The following is a 15,986-nucleotide window of genomic DNA, read 5'->3' as shown; positions in this document are numbered from 1 at the left end:
AGCGCCACAGTAATAGACTCTGGGCACACTCTAGTGTATAGCACATGCGCAGGTCACCAGGAAAATGGCCGTGGCGGCCATTTTCCTTGTACTATGCATGCGCAAACGACGGGAAAATGCACCCATTTTCCAGATGTTTTTTACAGTGCACTAACCTGCGCCGATGTGGGTCTCCGGAGAGGTGAGTATAAGATGGGTGCAGGGTGTGCACTGGACCCAGGGGCCCGTGTCCCCTGCACCCATTATAAATATGCCCCTGCCTCCGCTCATACTCAGAAGAGCAGGTCGTGCATCAAAGGATTCTGGGCCATCATTTCCGGGCCCCATCCAGAGCCTGACATTGAAGTTTTTTGCCCCTTTGTATTTGGGTGAACAGAAGTTATTGTCTAGGTGTCTTGAACCAAAGTGAAAAGTATAATGTAACTTAATTCATGTTCTTGCATTTATTAATAGAAATCAGAAAACAGCAGATCACTGATGTCAGAGATACTTCTAAAGATTCAGGTTATGCTTCTCAGGTAGAGTGTAGGTTTATGATGATTTATTTTTGGCCCTGTAGTTTATAATTTGTTCCTGCCATCAAACAAATTGTATATGTTTCATCACAGGCAATTTTGAGCAAAACCTTGTCTTAATTCTTTGCTCTTTAATTAAATTCTCATGTTGTAGCAACTTACAAATTCCTAATTTCATCAGTTGCCTCTTTGAATTATACAGTCTTATTGTGGAAGTTATGAAGAAATGGAATGTAAATCTTATGGAGAAGTGTCGCCACCTGACGTCCTAGCCATCCCAAGGACTCCATCTTCATTCGCTGCACTTGCTCCCTCAAGTGCAACAAGTACCTTTGTTAAACAATCTGAAAGCCGCAAGGAAAAACAAGGACAGAATTTTCACCAATCTTCAATGGATTTGTATGTATTTATCTGACAATATACAAAAAGTTACTATGAAATTAGATATATTAACAATTCCACTTTACAAGGTATAGATACAACTGTTTAGTAATTGTATTTGGAGCCCAACGCAAGTAAAAAAAAAGCCCCCCAAAAAACCCCCACCCCCCCTCAAGTAGGTGCACGCAGCGGAAAAGTGGGCGTGGTCACATGGCACAAGGGGCGGGGCAACATGACACGCCACTGTTTCTCGTCACTCTGGGAACATTCCTTTCCATTCCATATGCACCTGAATGCCCCAAGTAGTAGTGCGCCACTTGCAATGCCCACTGTAGGAGTGCCCCTTATGTAATGTCCCCAGTAGCAGTGTCCCTATACAGTGCCCCCAGTAGTGCCCCTTATACAGTGCCCCCAGTAGTGCACCCTTATGCCCCCAGTAATGCACACTTATACAGTGCCACTTATACAGTGCCGCCAGTAGTGGCTTTTATAGAGTGCCCCCAGTAGTACCACTTATACAGTGCCCCCAGTAATGCCCTTTATACAGTGCCGCTAGTAGTGATCCCCCTATGCAGTGCTCCCGGTAGTGGTCCCCCCTATGCAGTGCCCCTTATACAGTGCCCCCAGTAGTGGTCCCCCCTATGCAGTGCTCCCAGTAGTGCCCCTTATACAGTGCACCCAGTAGTGGTCCCCCCTATGCAGTGCCCCAGTAGTAGTCCCCCCTATGCAGTGCCCCTTATATAGTGCCCCCAGTCCCCCTATGCAGTGCCCCTTATATTGTGTCCCCAGTAGTAGTCCAACTTATGCAGTGCCCCCTGCAGTAGTGCCCCTTATACAGTGCCTCCAGTAATGCACCCTTATACAGTGCCCCTTTTGCAGTGCCCCCAGTAGTGCCACTTATACAGTGCCCCCAGTAGTACCACTTATACAGGGCCCCCAGTAATGCCCCTTATACAGTGCCACTACTAGTGGTCCTCCTATGCAGTGCCCCCAGTAGTGTCCCCCCTATGCAGTGCTCCCAGTAGTGCCCCTTATACACTGCCCCCAGTTGTGGTCCCCCTTATGTAGTGCCCCTTATACAGTGCCCCCTGTAGTGGTCCCCCGTATGCAGTGCCCCAGTAGTAGTCCCCCCTATGCATTGCCCCCAGTAGTAGTCCCCCCTATGCAGTGCCGCCAGTAGTATTCCCCCCTATGCAGTGCCACCAATAGTGCCCCTTATATAATGCCCCCACTCCAGTAGTAGTCCCCCCATGCAGTGCCCCCAGTATTGTTCCCCCTATGCAGTGCCCCTTATATAATGCCTCCTGTAGTGGTCCCCACTGTGCAGTGCCCCTTATATAATGCCCCCAGTAGTAGTCTCCCGTATGCAGTGCTCCTAGTAGGAGTCGGGGGGACTACTACTATGCAGTGCCCCCCTCCTCCCCCCAGCAGTGCCAGACAAAGACACACACATAAAAAAACACCTTAATCCCCGCTCCTGCGCCCGCCGGTCCGCACTACACTGACCAGTACCCTGGACCGCGTCATGCGGTGCACACACACCCCCCCGCGTCGCTGGCCTGATGGCGCCCAGGGCTCAATCCCTGCTCGACCACCTCTAGTTACGCCACTGCTAGTTAGATATGCAAGAAACTAAGTAATTTGCATTTAATTACTAAACTACTGTGATGCTTTACTGAAATTGTTGTTTTTCACTTTTATATAACACCTAGTAATTTGTAAATTATGTTGTTTATTGATTTAATTTCAGACGCTTAACAACCATGGGACAAACAGAAAAATCACCCTACTTTAATTTTTTAAAGACCTCTACACCCAAAACACTTAACTCTGGTAGTCTTGAATCCACATCTGGGTCAATAAACTTTCCAGATCAGGTAATATATATATTTATAGCAAATGTATCTTTAGGTGGCAGTTCTAAAATTAAACAGTATTAACACTTTGGGCCTGATTTCGAGTCAGAGGCATCTGAGTCCACTATTCTATCCACCACCTACTTGCTGCCCAGTGAGAGTATACGCGCATCTATGCCGATTATCTGTTCCTTTCCATGCAGATGGCCGGACCACCCACTGTTTTTCCGTCCGCAGCCGTCATCTTTAGTATTGGCACGTATACCCACTCCATGCTGGTTGCTCCCCATCTCCTTCTGCACACTGCTAACGAGTATGGCAGTCGGCCTACACGCCCACGGCACTCCCACAAGACGGATCTATTCAGTGTGTACGCATGGCTATCGTCCAGTTGCCACCTTGAAACGCCCATTTCATGCAAAGTATAATCCGTGAACAAACAAATCAGTCCAGTTCTCTCAATTTCCATCCGTGTGTGTATGCATGGACCGGCACATGGGCAGACTGAGATTGCAAAGTACGCAGCATGCGCAGTCTGCAGATAGCTGCAGGAGCCATACGCATTTGGACTTGCATCCGACTCTGTCTGATTACAAATATACTGTAGTTACATTTTTTGGAGGGTGAACCTACACAGAATTAGATTGTGTCTCAAAACAGATGTGTATATTAACCAACATGTACAAATAATGTCCTATAGCACCTGCTAAATAGTAATACACAGTTGTGTGTGCACCCTGGAATCGAAAAACAGTGTGCTCAAAACAGAAATTAGCCTAGGCTAATACAGAAGTGATACCTTTTTAGGGAGTACTCTTAAGTATGTAAATATATAGAATTAGTTGTAAATTTAAAACCAATGTTTTATTTCACCTTTTTTTAAATTTTAGGGTATTCAGACTATATAAATGATAAGTCTGCCCAAACGTTTATAGCTTCAGATATACAAATTAAGCATGGAGGTGCAAACAGTTTAAATTACCATTTTTAATCTAGTGGCAGAGGCGTCACAGAAGTCTGGTGTGCACTCTGTATACCCCTGGTGCGGCGGAGCAGCGACAGGCCAGAAAGGAGGCGTGGCCTAAATAAAGGGGCGTGGTCTCACGGGGGATCCTGATAACATCACTCCGGGGGCAGCCCAGCATCACCGGAGATGCTGTGCTGCCCCCAGATACTGGGCAGTCTGTACTGTCGGCTCCTCTTCTATGACAGGAGCCGGGTGCTGCAGAAGAATGTCACACTGAAGCACCCGACTCCTGTCACTGCAGAGGAGCCGGCATTTTGGTGTCAACCCCTCCGAGGATGACACCCAGGAGCAGCCCGCACCTTCCTCATGACGCCACTGTGTAGTGGTGAAGATATTATATCTAAATTAGCATTTCAAAATAAGGTCAGAAGACAAAGAGACCGTATCACTAATGTTGCTCCTTGCAAAAATTTTTAGAAACGTGCACAATCATAGTCATTCAATACATATCACTCAAGGAACATTCACAGGTATTACCAAAAGCAATAGTTCTATATAAATGACCCAGCACAGACTTATCACATGCAATTGTGAGCAATAAATAATGTAATATTGCTGCAGCCTGAAAAAAAATGGGGGGGGGGGGGCGAGGCATACATTGGCAGCCTTGTATCTGTGCTGATACTGTTTAGGCAGATGAATATCTCCTGAGCAGGCTTAAGTACAATATGGTATACAATATAACATATCCAAGTGAGATGATCACTCAATGAAGCAACTTGGGTTCTCCACAAATTTGCTTTCTGAATCAGAATCTAAATACATTGTTAAAATGAAATTTCTTTCTAAACAAACATAATTACTGTTAGTTTTTGTAAGGATAGGACTATAGCTGCATACACACATAAAGATTTTCTGTCCAACCATCCAACTAGTTGATTGGTTGGAATGAAAATCTGGTAACGGGATGTAGTTTGGAAGCCGACGGTCTAAATGTCGACCGCCGGCTTCCAGACTTTCTAATCCCGGCGTGGTACTAATGATAGGCGTCGAAAACTCGACGCCTGTCATTAACCAGATGCCGAAAGACCGACGCCAGGCATACCGAACGAAAGTAAGCCGGGTGCGGGCAGCCGCTGGGGGGGGAGGATTAGATTTAGGGCTCCTGGGGGGACTTAGGGTTAGGCACCCCCCCCTCCCGGGAGGGTTAGGTTTAGGCTAGGGGAAAGGGGTGTTATGGCTGGGCACCCCCAGGGGTAGGTTAGCGTTAGGCACCCCCCCGTGGGACAGGTTTAGGCAGCGGGGAAGGGGGGGTTAGGTTTAGGCACTTGGGGGGAGGTTAGGGTTAGGCACCCCTAAGGAAGGGTTAGGGGGTAGAATTAGGTTAGCGATACTTACCTTAGGGACGATCAGGATTTTCACCCATGCCGGGCTGCTGCTATCGGGATTTGAACCGCCGGCCCTACGTCCGGCGGTAATACTACTCCCCTGGTAAAGTATGGGAGTAAATGATGATCAGCAATTTGCTCCTAAATGCCAGAAAACAGATGAAAATGGTCATCAGACAAGTTTGTTAAATGTTTGATCCAAACAATTTGTTCAAACAACCGTTTTTGTCCATTTTCCGGCGTTTGGGAGCAAATTGCTGATTGTCATTTGCTTTCACACCTTACCAGGTTTTCATTCCAACCAATCAACTAGTTGGATGGTTGGACAGAAAATCTTTACATGTGTATGCAGCTTATCTTTTATTCTATTTTAGAGGAATAATGTTGCTCTACATGGAAAGAACAATAGGGTAATTTAACAGGTAACAACACGTTCTTGGATGTGGAGATAAGAACCCCAGAAGGGCTTGGAGCCCCCCTGCGGCGCCGAGCTGGAGGACACTGGTGGTGGGTGCCCCCACCCCCCCTAGTTGCGGCCCTGGGTGACACAAAAAAGCTCTGGGATTAATTTGGGAAAGGTGATCTTCCCTAGAAACGGATTCTGGCTGCGAGGTTAGTTTAGCCCATTAGCTTCATACGACAACGGGTTTTCTTGTAAAGTACTGGATGAGCTCGGTGCATTTTGATCTTGGCCTTTAGGCATTATTGGGTGTTGGCATCCCATTGGAAATAACCTCAATTATTTTGGGCCACTGCGTTTCAGCTAAAACTTGAAATGATCCAATGTTTTGTGCTACTTATTCTCTCATGGCAGGCACCCTCTGTCATTTAATTATAGCATGTACCTACAATATAGCTTTGTTTGGCATTAACCCATTTTCCCCCTCTTTTCCTCAAAAGTCAATGCAATAACTCTAGGTTGTTCTATAATTGTATTTAAGTGTATTACTGGCGATTGTAGGTGCTGCAATTCCTTATATCTACAAGCATCACTTCTATTTGGGCAACACAAGTTAAATGTCTGTAGCTGTGGGAAATGTACATTGTATTATGCACACATAAAGCAAAATAAATAAAAGTTGATACAATCTACATAAAGCTGGCCCTGATACACTCTTATGGCCAGTACACACTAGACTAGACTGGATCGGACAACATGTCGTCAACATTGTCTAGTGTGTACACGATGTGCAGGAGCATGCAGGTCCGACGGGTGACATCGTCAGCGAGGGCTATGCTGCCGAATGCAGCATGGCCCCCGCCGTTTCGATGGCACTCCCGACATCAGCAAGTGTGTATGCACTCGCCGATGCCGGGTCCCGTCGCACGACAGGTTGGCTGGGTACACATCGTTAAATGTGTACCCAGCCTTACAGATACTAAAATGCAATTAAGGTGGTGGTTGACATGATAAATATTTATAGAGAAAATGTTTTTACAAAATCATTTAATGCCCCTATTTATTGAAACTATTTTGATATTAAACTGTATCCATTTTCTTTTTTTCTTATTTTTTCAGCAAATTAGCTTTTCTGGTGTGGATGCCACTTCATCATCCCATTTCAAAGACATTGGTTAGTACCCTTATATGTATAATAAATGTTATGGTGCAATGTACTCTTATAACAATATCTGCATTACGCTTTTTATTTTGATATGAGGGCATAGCAAATTTGCAGTCAATGAGCACACAGAACATTTATATAAGTCTGTAGCAGTAATACAACTGAAGGCTAGAACACTAGTAAAAAAAATGGTGCTTGATGTGGTAGTTTCAAGAACACTGTGGAATAGTCCAAACGTAGAATACACACTAGGGATATGCACCCTCTGCAGGTGAGGGTCGGAATAGATTGCTAAAAAGCCTGTAGACAGCGACAGGTACTGCAGGATGGTATGTAGAAGACTTGTAGTGTGAACTGTATACAGGAATACACAGGCTGCAACTGGGACTGTACGATTTAGCAAACGATGGTAAATAGTGCATGCAGGAATATACTGGAAGAGACTGCACACAATAAATACAGGTAGAGGGGGTGTTTCAGCTTACTAGAGAATTGCAAAGCTGCACGCAGGCAGCTTTGCAATTCCATCTTTGCTAATATGCAAATGCAGCAGGAGGTGTAGGACACCCCCTGCTGCATTTGCGATCCCAGCACTGCGACCGAGGTGGAAGGCGCTAGGCCACTGGCCAGCTGAGTAAGCCTCAGCTTACTCAGGCTGGCCGTCTTGCGAGACCAGGAAACTGCATCAGTGGACGCAGCCCCTGGCCTTGCCACTCCCAAATAATGGGGCAGACACACCCCCAATTTCGAGAATGCCAGCCGTGCCCGCACCGCCCCTTAAATGCCTCTGTCTGTCAGTCAGGCAGAGGCATAGAAGGGGCTGCGTGCAATCATGCAGGACCCATTCTGCACATTCGCAGAACGGGTTCTGCACACGCACAGATTCCTGTTAATCTGGAATCTGCGTTCAGCATTGCACATACATGCAATGCCGAATCCGCCATAGAGTCCGCAGGTAGGTATGTGCAGGTAGAATCCGCAGGCAGGTATGTGCAGGTAGAATCCACAGGCAGGTATGTGCAGGTTTGAACTGCATGCAGGAAAGTGCAGGCTGAGGCAGAGAAGCACACAGGTATAATTAGGACAGGCTGAGCACCAACTGAATGCAAGAGAAAACAAGCACAGTGTTTGGAAGTGAGCATACCGTAGGTGCACTGATGCACAATCTGAAGCAGGAGTCAGTAATCACAGCTGCTGATACTGGAACCAGGGAAGGTAAAATACAACTTGTACTGGCACTGTGCTAGTGCAAGTGAGAAGTTTAAATAGGGAGCTTTGGATGTTGATTAGTAGCATAGATCATGTGAGAAGAAATAGGTCAGTGATTGAATCCTCAGGAGTCAGCTGACCAAAGTAAGATGGAGGCACCCATGCCGTGCTTGCCTCAGGATAAATACCATCATCCAGAGTCAATGCTTGTTACAGCATGTGTGATTTGGAAAGACTGACCAGTGGGGACATGCCAGCTGATGAACTGGCAGCGCCGGGTGCAGTAAGAGGGTCTGAGGGCTTGATTCAGCAAGGATCGCAGTAGCAAAGACGCACGCAATCAGTTGATTAATTTGCATTGCGCATTCGTAAGCATCGCAGTGCGCGAACTAGCAATTGCGATGGGAAATGCATTTGCAGAGGCTACGCAGACCCAGAGCACATTGATTGACAGGAAGCGCCGTTTGTGGGTGGTGACGGGGGGCGGGGGTGGTTGGACAAACGCAGACGTGCCAGTGCGTTGCAACGCTGTTGCAGGGGCATGCATAAATGATACACTGCAATACCATACGCAGCATGAGGGCTCATAGCGTGCGCTGAAGTTAGTCCTTCCTGAGTGAGGTCTGACCTGCCTTAACTGTGCATATGGGTCTGATGTTACTCGCTGTTACTGATTATTTTGCTTAATTGCCCAAGTATGCGGATGTGTGTAAGAGGAAGTGGGCGTCCTTATGTTAGGCTGTGATCACAATGCGATATTTGCATTTCGTCGCTAATATTAGCAACTGCGGTGCGTGCGTTCTAGCAGAATAGCGATCTATGCTGAATCAGGCCCTGAGAGTCCACTGTGTGACAACTAATATTAAGTTCTGCTTTAAATTTTTTGTTCAAACCCACCACTTCGTAAATATACCCCAAAGACTCTAAGCAAGCTAAGAGTAGGGTTGCTTATATTTTAAAAATAAAAAACCGGGACACAGTCGTAGGGATCCCACTGGTGTAGTCAGTTCACACCCTATTCCATGAATCCCATAATATGGGAATTATATTGCAGTGAAGGTAAAATACACTGAAGTGCCAAAAGTCATGGGATAGCAGTATGTAAAGGTGATGGTAGGTGGCGTCAACGTACTGTGAAGCCTTCGAATTGCCCAGACCTGCATCAGTTGTAATTTGACATCTTATGAGTCAGTTTGAACACCGGCTAGGCTGCTAATGGCAAGGTGACATTAATTACATTTCTGGAGGTGTGCGGACATTCCACATTCCTCAATCACGTGTATACCATGGTGACAGACAAGCGACACTGGCTCAAACCACATTCAATGCAGGAGGTACCAGACATATATATCCAGCAGGTTAGTGTTAGCGTTCTTTCGCTTCTAATGGATATGGGAGCAAAAGATTCAGCAGAGTGCTCCTGTTAACACTATATCATGGAACACAGCCCCTCACCTGGGCTTGTAACATTGCTAATTGGACCCTGGAGGACTGGCACTGGCACAGGCTGATTGTAAGGTTCGGGTGTGAGGCAGAACCCATGAGGCCATGGACACCAGTTGTCAGGAAGATACCGTGCAGGCAGATGGTGGTTTCATAATGTTGTGGGGTGTGTTCACGTAGCATACTGTAAGTTGGGTTCACTGGTCCACCTGAACACGTTATTGACCAGTAACGTTGCATTACTTGATGACCATTTGCAGCTCTTCATGAACTTCATGCATCCCCACAACGATGGAATATTCCAGCAGGATAATGCACCATGTCGTCGGTCCCAAGTTGTCCAGAATTTGCCCAAGGAGCGTTCTGGAGAGTCCGACTAATGGTGTGGCCACCAAGTTCGCCTGACATGAACCCAATCAAGCATTTATGGGACCTGGTGGAAAGGTCCATTCTCCCTCAAGATGGCATAGGTCAACATCTCTCCAGAGGTCTTCCGTCCATTTTTGTATGGATTCTAGCTAATCTGCTATACCAAATTGTCGCTTAATAGCGTAATGAGTCGCACAAGAAATAATTGCTTTCCAGACTTGGATTGTGTTTCCAAAGCACAAAAGATATTATTCACATAAAAGAGTATAGTTACACGCTTTGATCTTTCATTACAAACAGCGCAAAGAATTTATACAATGACTAGGTACAGTTGATATGCATACGCATAAAACAGTGATTAAACTTCAAAATACAATGAGAGAGAGAGATAAGTGTCTGCTGAGAGCACATGCCCAAGATGGCTGGTGAGGGTGTGTGTGTGGGGGGGGGGTTGGGAATGACACATGCCCTATTGTCCAAACCGCATGGTCTCTAGACAAACTTCATTTTGAGAACTCACATAATACACTCCATTTTGAAAGTAAGAAAACTCACATTATGTTGTAACTCTGTAAATCAGTGTTCTCCCCATGCTGTTTATTGCGGATGCACCACCTGGCAAGAAAAAGCCTACCACCCGGCACTTTGGGAGCCTGCAAGTGGGGACAGTATCTGGGAGCTGTATAAAAAGGACCAGATCCTACAGACTTTGCAGCTTTTTCTTAATCAGACGATTGGGCCTCTAATAAGAAGACGAGAATCAATATATAAATTGTTATTTCAAGTTTAAATCATTAGGTCAGGGTTTAAATAGTTTATTATTGCGAAAGCTCCCACCCGGCTACTTCTTGATGCCACCCGGCTGGAAATATTTTCTGGGGAGAACACTGGCAAATCATATATCCATTAATGATCACAATTATAATAACTACAACAACCTATTTGTACTATACAACAACAAAACTGGGTAGAATTATAACTATAATCACAAGACTATTAATTCACAACTTCCATGAATCAAGCACATGTTTCAATGGGGGGAGGGGAGTGTCACATGTAATGCCATTGTCTAACCCACTTGCTGGTAACCATCTTTAACAAAAACTGCAGTCTCTATATTACACACGGTTATTACTTATACCATTCAAAGCTGTTATTAATTAAACTTCCATGATATAACACTGATACCAGCCTATGATTTGAATTTAATAGTTTTTATTTATTTTCAAGAAAAAACAAAAGAAGAACATAAAACAGAAAACAAAATAAGTACAATAATAAAGTACATCACATTAAACAATCTCTGTGTGGTCTCTTATATAAATCATATCCAATAACATAATATAAAGCATACAGGGCATATTACACCACGGATTCACAATTATGGCATACATCTCGTCTATACATTACATACCTAAATTGAAGCACTTTTATAACCTCATACGAGCATGTAACACAATACACATATACATCCCTTCGGCTGCATTACAATTATTACAAAGAAACTAAGTACTATGCACATCTCTATCCCCATTGGTTATCCGCGCCTGATCAAATCTATTCTCTTCCTGTCTCTTCCCATATGGCGAGTCTAGCCATCTACCCCAAACAAGATAAAATTTCTTCTCAGCCTTCCTGGCTAAATATACAAATTTCTCGTGTGCCAAGGTCTCATTTACCAGTGCTATCCATTGTCCTATTGTTGGACTCTCAGGGGCCAACCATGTTCTAGCTATGCAATCCTTTGCGAGCATACATAAATTAACAACATATTGTACAAAATGCTAATCTAATGTATCCTCGTCAATAACAGCTAGTGTACATACCATAGGTGTTAGCATATCCCTAGGAACACCAGTGGATGTCAATATACAATTAACCTCTTCCCAAAAAGAACTTATAATAGAGCATGACCATATTAGGTGCCAAAAATTACCATTAGGGGAGTTACATTTTGGGCATTTTGAATCAGATCTACCACCGAATTTAAATAAGCAATCTGGCGTTCGATATATTCTCTGTTGCAGGAACAGTTGAATTTGCTGAAACCGACCTGTTGTAGTAGCTACTCTTGGACTACCCAGGGCTGATTTCCACACATCGTCTGGCAATAGTCCAAGGTCAGCTTCCCATTTTTGCCTAATGGATGGTAAATCCATATCGTGATGCTCTCGCATTAAAGCTGCATACATAACAGACACTAAGTGCCTTGGTCCAGCACCCAGTAATAAAATTTTTACAGGGGAATCCCGGATCATTGGGGGGGCATCCACAAATTGTGCATCTATAGCATGACGAAGCTGGACATATCTGTAAAAATATTGTTTTGGAACATTAAACTCACATTGCAGCTGTTCAACCGTCTTAAACACCCCAGACGCTTATAGTTGTCCAAGTGTGTTCACCCGCCATTTCCCCCAGACCCTGTCTACCTGCAGCGAGGCAAGCTCCTCAAGCCCCTTAGTATTGAGTAAGGGAGTATCAGGATCCCATCCCTGGCCCTGGAAAATCTGCGTGACCTGCCTCCAAATCAAGACCGCCTGCCTAACTAATGGAGCTCTAACACCCCTCAGGTTGCCACTAAGTAGTATTTGGAGTGGAGTATGTCCCCGGGATTCCTGTCCCACCAGAAGAGTCGGTAATCTATCCGCCTCCAGACCCTGTATCCATATCCACAATTGCACCAATTGCGTCGCATAATAATAAAACTTAAAATGTTGTAATGCCAGTCCCCCAGCATCCCGTGACCTAGTAAGTGTATTCAATTGAATACGGGCTCTATGGTTAACCCAAATCAAAGAGGATAACAATCCATCTATTTGTCTGAACACACTCTGAGGGAGGTATATTGGGGAGTGTTGCAACGCATAAAGGAGTTTTGGTTGTAAAGCCATTTTTACAAGGTTTACTCTGTCAGTGAGTGTTAATGGCAGTTTTCCCCATGTAGCCACCTGGGATCTTAAATATTCTATTTGCGGCTTAATATTTAATGGCATATAACTATGCGGATCGTTAGTTATCCATATACCTAGATATTTGAACGAGTTTACCCATCTTAATGGGAGGGATATAAGCGGAACAACAGGGCACACTCCTCTAATGGGAAGTATACATGATTTGTCCCAATTTATCGACAGACCCGAATACTTTCCAAAGGAGTTAATAATTGCAAGGGCATTAGGCATGGAAGTGTCGTATTCTGAGATAAAGAGCAGGATATCGTCAGCATATAATGCTATTTTATCTGATCTGTTTCCCATGGAAAATCCCTTAACAGCAGGACTAGCCCTAATCAAACAGGCCAAAGGCTCAATATCCATGGCAACTAGAATGGGTGACATGGGGCAGCCCTGCCGTGTACCCCTCAAAAGAGGGAAAGAGGATGAGACAAAACCATTGACCGATACCCTAGCCACAGGCGCCGAGTATAGCAATTTAACCCATTTAATGAAGCCAGAGCCTATCCCAAAGCCCCTCATTGTCTCCCATAAGAAAGGCCACTCCACAGAGTCAAATGCCTTAGTGGCATCTAATGACACAATTATTTTAGAAGATCGATCCTCGTGTGAAATCTGCAGTTGGGTAAAAAGGCGTCGAAGATTAAGCAAAGTTGATTTTTCTGGCATAAATCCAGTCTGATCTGGATGTATCAACTGGGCAATCACTTGATTTAACCTAATGGCCAGGACTTTAGCAAGGATTTTAATGTCTGTAGGGAGGAGATAAATAGGCCGGTATGACTCCGTCTGTTTAGGGTCTTTTCCCGGCTTTGGTAACACTATTATAAGGGCTTCTGACATGGATTGAGGGAGAGAAATACATTCATACAATTGATTAAATAGCTCGAGTAGGCGAAGCACATAAAACTGGTTATGTTTTTTATATAATTCCAAAGGAATCCCGTCTAACCCCGGGGCCTTGCCGTTTGGGAAGGATCTTATAGCTATGCCAATTTCCTCCGCAGTCAAAGGGGAATCCAGGAAAACTTTTGCCTCAGGGGACAGTTGAGGTAAAACTATATCTGTAAAATAATGTTGCATTTCCTCATTACTATATGACATGCCCGAACTGTATAGCCGCTGATAGTACCTAACAAACTCCTGTGTAATATCTGGTGTTTGATCATAAGTTATGCCCCCTGGACCCACAATCTCTACTACAGTTATAGAAGGACATTCTAATCTTGCTAAATTGGCCAAATAACTACCAGGTCTATCACCTGTTGCATATCTAGAATGTGAGTTGAATAAAAATTTATATCGAGCCTTATCTGTCAAACAATCGTTCCATGCCCTCTATGCAGACAGCCATGCATCCTTGGATGATTCTAATCCATCAGCTAGGTAAGTGAGCTCCAATGATTGGCAGGAAGCCTCCAACTCCAATTCCTTTTTTTTGTAAAAAGACCTTAAATCAGCAACACGTTTAATCAAAGTCCCCCTAAGGAAAGACTTAAAAGTATCCCATACTACCTGAACTGGGGCCGTACCACAATTCATTTCAAAATATTCCTTCCACATTTCTTCCAAATCAGAGCCCGCCCCCATATGGGTCAACCAAAATGAATTAAGTTTCCAAAATGATTGGCCCCTTTGACATCCCAGATCTAGGCTAAGTGTCAATGGAGAATGGTCCGAGATTCCCCTGGTCTCATAGCACACAGATTTAATTCTAGGCAGCATATCCCACGTGAGGAGTGCCAGGTCAATCCGGGAGAACGTGAGATGAGAGTGCGAAAAACAGGAAAACTGTTTTACAGTAGGGTATTTCGTCCTCCACGCATCGACCAAGCCCAGCACAGCCACATATGACGAAAACCTGTTGCCTTGTGGAGAAGGACTTTTCTGAGTCGTACCCCTTCTATCCAAAGCCTGGTCCAAAACATTATTGAAATCCCCAACACATTGTAGATGTTCCCGGGGACAAGGCCATAAACTCAGCTACTTTTTTTAAAACTGCCGAAGAGTAAGGAGGCGGTATGTATAATGCCAACAATAAAAGTAATAGATTATTTATCCTACATTTCAAAAAGATATAACGACCCCCTGGGTCAGTCTGCACCATCTCCAATACAAAAGGGACCGATTTGCAGACAAGAATGGAGACCCCCCTGGAGGCAGAAGTGTGTGATGCGTGATAAGCCCAACCCACCCATGGTTTTTTAAGGGACAACAGTTTCCCGCCTACCAGGTGGGTCTCCATAAGACAGACTATATCTGCTCCATATTGTTTAAGCTGTTGTAACACTAGGGAACGTTTTATTTTATCATTAAGACCACGTACGTTCCAAGTGAGAACATTAATATTAGCTTGCGTCATAACGTTCCAGCCAAGATATCATCTCCTCCCAAAATATACATCCAAAGGGCAGCACTGTATAAACCTACAATATAAGCACACCCTGCGCTAACTAGACATTGGAATCTAAACATATAATATTGCAATAGATAATAATTTGAGACCACACAAAGTTTAAAAAAAAAGAAAAAAAAGTAATAAAATAATAAAACTACAACCCTTACCCCTTCCATCCCCCCTCCCTGTATACCCAACCCCAACTGCAGCATACCTATTCCCATACCCCTCCCTCACAGATAACCAACAGAAAAATAAGCTCACCACGTGAACATATAACAATTTATCCCGTACAAGGGGTCAGGCAAAATATATAATGACCTCTAAACACAGGGAACCCACCAGTGTTGCACACCCCGGGAATAGAGAAATAAGAACAAAATACTGTCCTGACCCAAAAATAGAATACTAATAGGTTAGGAAGCATAAAAAACTGTACAAATATTTTAAAAAATAGTTGTGATGCCAATCCGCACCATCCCACAGCCACTAAGATAACCATATACTTAATCACAGAAATAAAATATGGCAATATATTGACAAAATGTACAGAACATCTGAAATAACATTTCTAGATCAAGATTCGTAAGACCTAAAAAAAAGAAAGGAGAACATTTGACCATGTTGACAGTCACATATTTAGCATAGTTACGTGTTACGAACTTGATCAGTCATTAACTAGCGGCCTCCTGGCCGGGGCACGACGATCCAGCCACACAGCAGCCTCCCTTGGGGTGAAAAAGAATTTTGTTTCACCATCCGCTACCACACGTAATTTAGATGGGAACAGCATGGCGTATGGGAGGTTGAGATCCCGCAGGCGACGCTTGACTGGGAGAAACTGTGCCCTCTCCTTTTGAACTTCAACAGAAAAATCAGGGAACACCGAAATCCGGGACCCATTACGTTCCATTCGACCTTTACTGCGAGCCAGCCTT

The 15,986-nt window shown here is 44.4% G+C and overlaps 1 protein-coding gene across 1 annotated transcript in view; it reads left to right on the top strand.

Moving 5' to 3' along the window:
* CUNH14orf39 (chromosome unknown C14orf39 homolog) overlaps positions 1-15,986 on the top strand; it is a 213,958-nt gene that overhangs the window by 194,545 nt on the left and 3,427 nt on the right. Inside the window, exons 15-18 of the mRNA XM_088473763.1 lie at positions 454-518; positions 718-914; positions 2,647-2,773; positions 6,627-6,681. Of these exons, the coding sequence (XP_088329889.1) occupies positions 454-518; positions 718-914; positions 2,647-2,773; positions 6,627-6,681 (444 nt within the window). The remainder of the gene's footprint in view (positions 1-453; positions 519-717; positions 915-2,646; positions 2,774-6,626; positions 6,682-15,986) is intronic.

This window comes from Taudactylus pleione, unplaced genomic scaffold (genome assembly GCF_031769625.1).
Source record: "Taudactylus pleione unplaced genomic scaffold, aTauple2 ptg000139l, whole genome shotgun sequence".
Classification (NCBI taxonomy): domain Eukaryota; kingdom Metazoa; phylum Chordata; class Amphibia; order Anura; family Myobatrachidae; genus Taudactylus; species Taudactylus pleione.
This window is presented reverse-complemented; position numbering and strand designations above follow the sequence as displayed.